The sequence below is a fragment of the Pinus tabuliformis genome, chromosome 1_2 (genome assembly GCF_031772625.1).
Source record: "Pinus tabuliformis cultivar Carrire ecotype Pingquan chromosome 1_2, CPIR1, whole genome shotgun sequence".
Classification (NCBI taxonomy): Eukaryota; Viridiplantae; Streptophyta; class Pinopsida; order Pinales; family Pinaceae; genus Pinus; species Pinus tabuliformis.
This window is the reverse complement of record NC_142298.1, coordinates 515,004,125-515,014,145: the sequence shown is the minus strand read 5'-3', so window position 1 is coordinate 515,014,145 and position 10,021 is coordinate 515,004,125. Positions and strand designations below refer to the sequence as shown.

The window sequence follows — 10,021 nt, the reverse complement described above, 5'->3', positions numbered from 1 at the left end:
GCTAGGCGGATCAAGCCATATGACAGACTCCTCACCCACCTGAAGATGCCCCTCCGAACCCGAATGAGCTGAATCCTGTTCCGCATTCCTATTCTGGACCCAGTTTATTAATGGCTGAATTTCTTGCACTGATTCATCACAAATTGAGTTTGCCTGGTTCTGAGCCTGCTGAGGCTGGTCGACTTGTTCTATGGGTGCCCGCGGACGGGGCATCCTATGCACTCTTCCTTGCATATCCCCCAGAATAATTTCGCTGCTCTGGAGACTGTCGGAAGCAGGGGAGGACCATGAGGGGTTAATTGGAGGCGCTTCTGAAAGATACACAGAGAAATTGACCATAACATCCGACTGAAGGATCCCTCTGGGAATGCGGAGGCGGAAAGACTGATAGGAATCCAGCAATAGCAAAAATTCCTCCTCAGAGCTGGATGATGAGGGGGAAATGGCTGCCATAGGTGCTATTGGGTGCGGTTCCTCCCCTTCAATCCCATAACGAACCCCTGAACGACCACCGCGGCGAGGCACGCCCCTTCGACGCATAACTGTTTCCAACCTGAGCGCCTTGAGACTCTGCTCAGTTTCCTTGAGACAATATTGCAGAGCAATATTTTGCCCGCCTCCCACTTCAAACAACATTCCCTGAACATTGCAGGTCTAAGCGGTGTTGGTATATAACCAGGACTTCGCCCTCACCAAATGCCGCGTACCAGACTCCATTACACCAGATCTCCTCGAGACCGGAGCAGGCTTGCTCGACTTAAATGCAACCTCGACCGTGCTCTGCCATTCCTTAATGTCATTTGCCTGAAGCATTGAATAGTTTTTTATCGCCATCGCTGTCTCGTACCTGCTCGCTGCCTCGGCCTTGAGACAGGTATAGAGGCGCGGGAAAGCCTTAATGGCCACCTGCCATTCATGCATGATGGACGCCCGCATCCGGGGTATTTTAAATTTATATTGTGTTTATACATAATAATAATTAGATTGATTTTTAAATAGGGCCAACATTAAATTAAAAATGTTAAATGTTAAAAATTAAACATTACATGTCAAATGTTTACGTTTACATTTACCTGAGATCTACTCCATAATAATTCGTTTTTAATGTCTCCTATACACACACTTACACATTCTATGCATGTAAAATTTATCTTCGATACACCCTCGATGAATAGTTTATCTCCCATACACACACTCCATGCATATAGAATTTATCTCTCATACACACACTAAATGCATATATAATTTATCTACTATACATACACTCGATGCATATAAAATTTATCTACTATATACACATTCGATGCATATAAAAACTATCTACAATACACACACTCGATGCATATAAAATTTATCTACTATATACACACTCGATGCATATAAAATTTATCTCCAATACACACTCGATGCATATAGAATTTATCTACTATACACACTCATGCATATAGAATTTATCTCCTTGATACATATAAAATTTGTTACTTAACATTATGATACATATTATAAAGAGTATTTATGAAATTTTATTTATACCATATAAACTTTATTACTAAAGTATCTAATTTTTTTTAATCAAATAATGATGCTATACAGTTAGAATTTTTTTGCCATCTTTTATTTTTACTTTTATCTTTTTAATTTTAATTTTAATTTTTGAATTTTAATACAATTAAAATTTAATAATATAAAAAATAAAAATAAAGTTTATTTTAAATTAATTTAAATATAAACAAATATCTAATGAATATTATTCTCAATACCTAAAACTTGAAACTAACTACAAATAACTACTATAATCCCATTAAGTATACTATATATTATCACATAAAAATATAATATAATATAACGATATGAAATAAAAGAATCTATTTTTAAAGTTATATATAAAATTTCTAACTCAACACTATAAAATATCTAGCTGCTTTACACATAGATATGATAATTTATTTATTATTTTATTTTAATATATTTAAAATTAAAATCCAAAAAGTAAGTTATCAAAAAATGATTTTTAAAAAAACATTATAAATCACAAAAATCTATATCCTGCAAATTTTATTAAATTAACACACTTTAATATTATTAATAATTAAATTTAAATTAAATATACTTTTAAATAAAATAACAAAATATAAATTTTTATTAATTTAACACATTTTAATATTATTATTAATTAGATTTAAATTAAATATATATTTAAATAAAATAACATTTTAATTATATTTAATTTCGGAAAAAATTATAATTTGAAATGCTTTTTTATCTTAACCTACTCCACTTTTTAATATGTATATGGTCAAATGTACTACAAAATTACAATGAGTGTAAGTAAAGTTATAATTGCCGTACTAAAAGGTAATTTTTTTTAATAAAGATAATCTTATGATGTGGCAATTTAATATAAAATGTTTTTTATTTCAAAATATAGGATATTTATTTTTCCTTTTACTAATGAATTAAATAAAAATTTTATTTTTCCCAATATAATAATTATGCCATCTATATTAATTAAATGAAGATATTTTATTTTTAATATATTAATTAATATATAAAAATGAAAAAGGTATTGAGGCTGAGAAATTGTTTCAATAATTGAAAGTGGTTGAAATGTGGGTAGTAATGTTTGAATTATGTTTTTGATACTAGAAATAGATTAAACACCATTAAAAATATATAAAACACCCAAAATCTTGAAATTTCACTGCTGTAACTTGAATTTACAAAACTCCTACAAATTTTATAAAATTCTTATCAAAATTTCCATAATTTTCAAGACAAAAAAAATCATTTAAACTACTCTATGAAATAGAAAGTAAAATTAATCAATCTATGCATTGAAAGTAGAATTAATTAATTAATATATAATTTGTATTTTTATTAATATTTTATAAAACTATAATATATAAAATATAATTTTATGTGACATTTTTCAATGCAATAATCACATCTTTCAATGCATTACCTTTTTATTTTGATATTATTTTAATTCTTTATCTCATAACGTACATGTGAAGGAAGTTTTAAAAATAAAATGTAGATCAAAATTAAAAAAATCAAATTTTATTTAATATATAAAGATTTTGATAATAAAATTTTATTATTTTAAATTAATTATGAAAAATTTAAAATTTAAATTTTTTAATATTAATATTTGCATTCATTTTCTTTAGGTATTCATAGTTTATTTAAGCTTTCTAAGAAAAATCGGCGTTAAGCGTGAGCGCTTGATTTTTATGATTTGTTAAAATAGGGAAATTATTTCTGAATCATGACGTGGAAGATTGACATTAATTAATAATGTTAAAGCCCACACGCGAGCTTTCATTTCCAATATTATTTTATTCCCTTTACTCCTCAATCATTTATTCCCTGCCTGCTCTGCTCTCTGTTCATTGTTACGGTTCATTGTACAAATGTCTGCTCTGTGTTGATTGTTACGGTTTTCTCACTCAGCCGCTCTCTCTGTCTCTGGATTCTCATGAAATGGTCACACTGTAGTCTGCCCGCGGTTCCAATCCTTGGACGGGTTCTTTTTAGTACATTTCCGAGCTAGTTTTTTGGAATGCAGAGGCAGCTTTTTGTTTTTGATGAGTGTTGCTGCATGGGCTTTCATACTTCAATTGATGGAGCTTGAAACACAAAAAGCTTGCGCGTAAGGAAACTGTTGTTTTCTGAGAGTGATTTTGAGGTCACTGAGCGGATCTTTGTAGACTTTGCGGAGTGCTAGAACTTGGTTTGAGCTGTACATGCATGCTTGCTCTGAGAAGTTAGTGATACATCTACCCCAGCCAATACATTCTCCAAATGAAGTAATTCAAGCTCGCTGCATGGGGTAATTCTTGCTAATTTTGTCTGAAGGCAAGCCTTACAGTAGAATACCATATATTCCCTCTGCCGTTTGCTGTACATTGCGTCCAGGATGGCAGAATCTTCTACCAAGAAGAAAAGAAGCAACAATGAGGGCTACCTTGGAGCTGTGCCTAGGAAGAAGCTCAAGTCAGAGCCCGAAGTGAACAAATACATGTTCAGGGTTTTACTGCCAAATGGTCTTAACCTGACACTAGAGTTGGAGAACGCTGATGAGACTATGTCGGTGGCCGAGTTTGTTAGGACCGTACGACGCCAGGCTGAGAAAGAACTAGTCGAAAAGGGGTCAAGAAAAATACACTGGGGACCCCAGGTATATGTAGAGGATGCTATGGGGGAGCGAATTGAAGATGGCAAGATCATCGGCCAGGCTTCTCGCAACAAGACTATGATTGTAGCCCTGCAGGTTCGGCTCTGAACTTCCTTTAAGCTATTTTTTAGTGTTTTTTTTTTTTATAACTAAACCAAAATGTATTTATTTGTGTGCTTTGAAAAGAGTTCTGTGTTTTGTCCAAACTGCATTCTGGTATAACAAAGACTTCTTTGAAGTATTTAGCAGCATTATCTTTGTATGGTAAGCATACATGACTCTTTCCTCTGTTTTATAATGTTTGACAGGATGGTGGTATAAACAGTGTACACACATATCAGGTAAATCCCTGTATATATGTATATTTAGCATTTTTCTGTTTTAATTTTTAAAATTTGTATGTAGTTTTCGTTAGATCACAATGCCTAAATAAAGCTCGTCGAAAACAATACAAATTTCCACGCCAATCAGGTAACAGTACTTGTAAGCATAACATTCCAATGCGAGTTGATAATCTTCCTTGATAATCTTGTGGAAGATCACTACTGGAATGATTGATTGTTGATTTTCTTCACAGGACATGTGGAATGTGACTCCAAAACCACATCTCTTAGTGGAATTGCCCCCGGAGTACACTTTCTTACACTTTCTTATTGTTTTATGCATCTCCTTTATAGCTTTTTGTAAGATGCAAAGGTTGGGCATTCATTCATTGTTTTCTCATTGAAGTGCTTTAGAAATATCACACTATTGCTTCTATCCATGGCTCTAAAGTTTGATAAAATTTTAATAAGCATTGAAATTTTAAATTGTAGTTTTTGTTGTTTAGCTATTTTTGAAAATATGATTGCAAATGTGAGGGTCAAGTGCATTAGGTTCGATGGAAACTAATGCTTTAAAAGTTGCTTGGAGTCCATTTTCAAGTCATTTTATAGGTCATAATATTTGATTGAAGGTTCGCTCCTTAGCATGAATTTTCTCCAAATCCTACCATCCATAGACTTCCTTTAATATCATGTATTATGTTCGAGATGAGGTGATTGAGCTAGAGGAAATAGAAATGGACAACAAGGCAGTGAAAGACCAATGGTATGAGCACAAGTGAAGAGTGGCAGACCCACTTGACATGTAACCCCAGGAGGGTGACCCCATAGGTGTTTATAAAGTTGCGCTAGGAATGAAAGGTTAGGGGCTAAGGCTAGGCATCAGGACTTGTTTGTTTGCGTTGTGACCGAAGGTGCAAAGGTGTTTGCAATGTTGAATGAATCCCTCAGAACTAAAGAGAAATGGACCCAACAAAGTTATATATGGTAGTTTAAAAAAACTTTGGGCCTTTAGTCAAAGGCCTTTGTGTGAATGAGTCAACAACATAGTTTAAAGCCCTTTGGGGCTAAAAAAAAGTGATTTTGGGCTAATTATAAAGGCTTATGCATGAACCGAGTTGACAATTTAAACTTGGTGTTTATGCCATATACAACATAGCACTAAAATTAATATAAAGAAGGAATGAATGAGTTGGCAGCAGTGTTTGGCATTGTGGATAGCATGAAGAAATATTTAGCAGTTTAGTTAAATTTGGCCATGTGGCATATTTAGAAAGCTTTGTTAAAGCCTGATAAAATTCCATAATAGTAAATTTTGAGGAGTTAAACTCACATTTTCTTGCAGTAACAGGTGAGTAATGTTAGAAGACTTAAAGTGCACATTCATAATACATGTTTAAGCAGGACAAAAGAAAAAATAAATATTTATGCATGATGAAGAGTTGAAGTTAACTAAATATCAAAGAACTAAAAATATCAGTAAAATTTCTTTATAAGCATATTCGAATGACCAAAAAGACGGGTTGTTGGAGCAATGAGATGCATAATGTTAGTATGCATTGGGGGTGGATCAAATATCAAATTTGGTGTCTAAAAATTATATGAGAAGGAAAAGAAAGAATTGGTGAATGGGTTTTGGTGTATTCAGCAAAGATTCTTTTAGGGTGAAATTAGAAAATTTGTAAGGATTGATGTCGCTGATGTGTATGGTGGTTTGATCAGTGATCAATGATTGTTGAAGGTGTTTTAGTGGTTGTGTATTTTGTTTTTAGGAGAATTTTATTTGTTCTATGAAAGTAAATGGCCTTTATTATTTGAGTTTGAAAATGGATGAAAGATGAATCAAGGAGGTCAAGCAAGTGGTAGCTTGTAGAGTAGGGGCAGTAGTCCCTTTCAGGGAAAGATGATAAATGAGAAGGGGCATCAATCCCTTTCAGTAGTGGTTGATAAATGAATAGAGGCAGTAGTCCATTTCAATGGAAATTGATAAATGAGTAGGGGCAATAGTCCGTTTCAATAGTAGCTAATAAATGAGGAGGGATGGTAGTTCCTTTTAGTAGTAGTTGATAAACCTACAAGTGGAAGCTTGTGGGGTAATGATGTAATAACAAGTTGTATCTTGTGTTTTCCAAAGTAATAAAAGTAATATTGATGTATTATGTATGTCTCGCAAGTGTATGAAAATGACAATGATGTTATTTTTTAAATGATTGAGTTATGATGATTATTACATGAGTGGTTGCTAAAGTAATTGAAAAGTGAAAATCGTTAAGATTTATATAATTTGGTCACTGTGTTGATTCACCCCCTTAGTAGTGTCATGGTTTCCATTGTTTCTAACAATTGACATCATAGAAACCAGGTTCCTTCAGGATTAATTTAACAGATGGAAGGAAGATTAGGGAACATGGAGAATTGGGATTGGATTACCTTAGCTGGAGTTCCATTTTTGAATGGGTAAAATTATGAAGCCTAGAATACAAGAATGAGAATCTACTTGCAAGCTCTTGATTTTGATATATGGTTATCTGTGGAGAATGGATTAATAGATAATGAGGTTGATGAACAAGCCACGGAGGAAATCTTAAGAGGATTGTCCAAGTCAGATCTTGAGAAATTATTTTTTTGTGAGACTACTAAAGAGATATGCAATGAGTTGCAATCCATATATGTTATAGACATACAAATTGCATGTGATGTCAAGAGCTTTTATCTGAAGAATGGATCAGTCAAAGATTCAAAGAGTATTGAAGGTCATGAATCAGAGGATGATTCCCCTATATCAAGAGGCCAAGTTGTTGATCAACATATAAATAACACCAAGGAGTTGCAATCTACAAGTAAGTTGTTGTTTTGTTCTTATTGTAGAACAATAGGCCATTTATTTTCAAGCTACTCAACTACAAGTTTTGATGAAAGAAAGAGTTGCTCATCTAGTAGTAGTGAATAAGGATCTATCTTGATATAAATTGTAGATCTAAATACTACTCAAGAAGATAATGGGTCAACCTATGGTAGAGAAGAAGATATAATATCTCATGTGTCAGCAAAAGAATTCTTAGATTAAAAAAGGGAACAAGTTCTTGAACAAGTTGTGAGTGAAATAGACACTTGTTGTGAATCTAGTAGCTCCTCTATTGAGTTGGAAAATATTAAAGAAAAAAATTATTTAAGGAGGAAATTCATATTAGTTTTTGAGGATATCAAGAAGTTTCGGATATCAAATCAGAAAATGGAATATGATATTATTATATTAAAAGAGAAGTTGTTGAAATATCATAAGCATGCAAAGAGTTTTGAAGCTTTCGATGAAATTTGAGGTAGTCAACTCCCCCCTTAGGATGGGAAAAGTTTGATTGGTGAACGTGAATCAGCAGTAGCATCAAAAGGACCCACCATCTTTGTTAAAGAGAGACCTAACAAAATTGTAGCCACATAGAAGAGAACATAGCCACAAGGAGACAAACAGACTTCCAGAGATAAATACTAAGGTGTGCAACCCCTCATATGTTTTCGTTCTGGTAATGCATGGAAATTTGCCTCCAAGTGTCCAGAGAGTTAAAAGAAGTTGCAGCAACATAAGTGAAATGCATTATTTCAGCAATAACAATGAGTTTCTCAAAGAAATTCGAACAACCATGCATAGAGAACCTACTCCCCTCAAAGGATAAATTATCAGAGGCCCAAAAGCGCCAGGAGAGTGAGTATCAGTGCAAGAAATGGGATGAGCAGAAGTTGTAGTAAGAAAAAATATTTTTCCCTTTTTCAAATTAATGATGAATGCTACATGTGTGGAAATTATAAGCACAAAGAAACTATATTTAAACTTGGAAAGAATACACCTTCTTTCGAGAACAATTCAAGTAGAGATATGGTTCATGTGGAGAGCTACCAAGGACAACTACACATGAGTTACTGTAGGAATAATAAGAGAGGCAAGTTGAATGGTGCTTAGAGGAAACACAAACCAGTGTTTGGCTTTAAATATTATCAATAGAAAATTAGCAGATTAGAGCCCGAAATTCTTGTGGTTGAGCTCTCTTTTATAAGTTGCAATAGAAAATTAATTCAATTAGATAAAATAATCAATAGTATCCTAGTCAGTTCTCCAACGCAACGTAGGGAGAAATCAAGCACAAAAAGTGAGAAATAAGAGCAACATGTAATTTGCAAATTGTATTTAATTGGTGCAATCAAGAGGAATGGCTAGTGTTTTGTATGCTCAAACTATGGAAGGAAGTCACTCAGTTAGGAAAGAGTACCATATTAGTGAAAGAAATCAACTCATGGTGTTGACCAAGTAAAAACTCAGCATACCCAAGTGTGGAAGAAAAAGGGAGACAATCTAATCAGGGCAAGTAGATTGCTTGTTACTATTCATTAAAAAGAACAGGCTAGCTTCAAGAGAATCAGAAAGGATAGATGCAAAGAGAATTAAGGAACATGCCAAGTAATGCATCTCAAGGTTAAGGGAAGTATGCCCCTTTTTTTCTTTAGTTTATAAAATTACTGAAGTAGATTGGTGTTGCCAAGAATTGTGGTTGATTGTAAAGGACTCAATTAGTATGTTTTTGGTTGATTTGATGTTGTTTTCAAATTAGATTAAAAATTTGAGTATAGATGGTGATGAAATAACATGGAAGATGATTTGCTTAATGTCGAGGTTTCCTTGATATGTGAAAATATGTCTAAATATTCTTAACGACGAAGAGAGAACATAACCATAGGGGGAGTATACTCAAGTAGGATTTTTGTATCATAATACTAAATTAATAATTAGTATAATCAATTGGTATTAGTTGTTTGCTGCTTAAGGATAAGCATGGAAGACAAAGGTTTATGGTGTTGTTGCTACAAATTAATATTGTTTGAATGATCATAATTTATGTTTCAAATATGATGAATGGTATGATTGTTGTGATGCTTCTAGACTATTATATTAGTAATTGGAATCAAACTTCAAATTTGTGGAGAGAATGAATATTAGTATGATCACAAGGGGAGAACACTTAGTTATCAAGTGCTCAACAACTGGTATTATTGTCATTCATTAAACAATTGGCATCATTGATCTCAAAGGTATTCACAATTAGTATCAATTATCATTATATTTTGGTCAGAATGTGGTATTCATATTGTTTAGGATATTTACAGTCCAAGTGTTGTTGAATAAGTCTAATTTATATGATGCTAATGTTCATAGTGAGTCAAATTTAATATGGTGAGTCTGTTGACATTAGAAGTATGTCAAGTAGTGCATGCTAAGTTAATGGTATAAGCATGAATTGGTGCAAGGTTACCCCCACACATACTCCCACTATGCATAAATATGCATAAATACCTCTGTCCTAGGTAATTGACTCACAAAGGAGTCACATCTCCATAATATCAATGGTTAAGACCCTCTTATACAGTCCCTTTGTATCGGAACTCAATTACCCCGCCAAAACCTTCTATCGGGACTTAAACTAATCCTCAAGCCTCCATTGATCTAAATCCTTCTATCAGGAATTAAAACCCT

The 10,021-nt window shown here is 33.1% G+C and overlaps 1 protein-coding gene across 1 annotated transcript; it reads left to right on the top strand.

The window, feature by feature from the left end:
- The first annotated feature begins 3,720 nt into the window (after positions 1-3,720).
- On the top strand, positions 3,721-4,904 carry LOC149206587 (structural maintenance of chromosomes flexible hinge domain-containing protein GMI1-like). The gene is made up of 3 exons (XM_089397738.1): positions 3,721-4,273; positions 4,486-4,518; positions 4,755-4,904. Exons 1-3 carry the CDS (start codon positions 3,920-3,922, stop codon positions 4,902-4,904), a joined length of 537 nt encoding a protein of 178 aa, XP_089253864.1. The 5' UTR covers positions 3,721-3,919.
- The last annotated feature ends 5,117 nt before the right edge of the window (positions 4,905-10,021 follow it).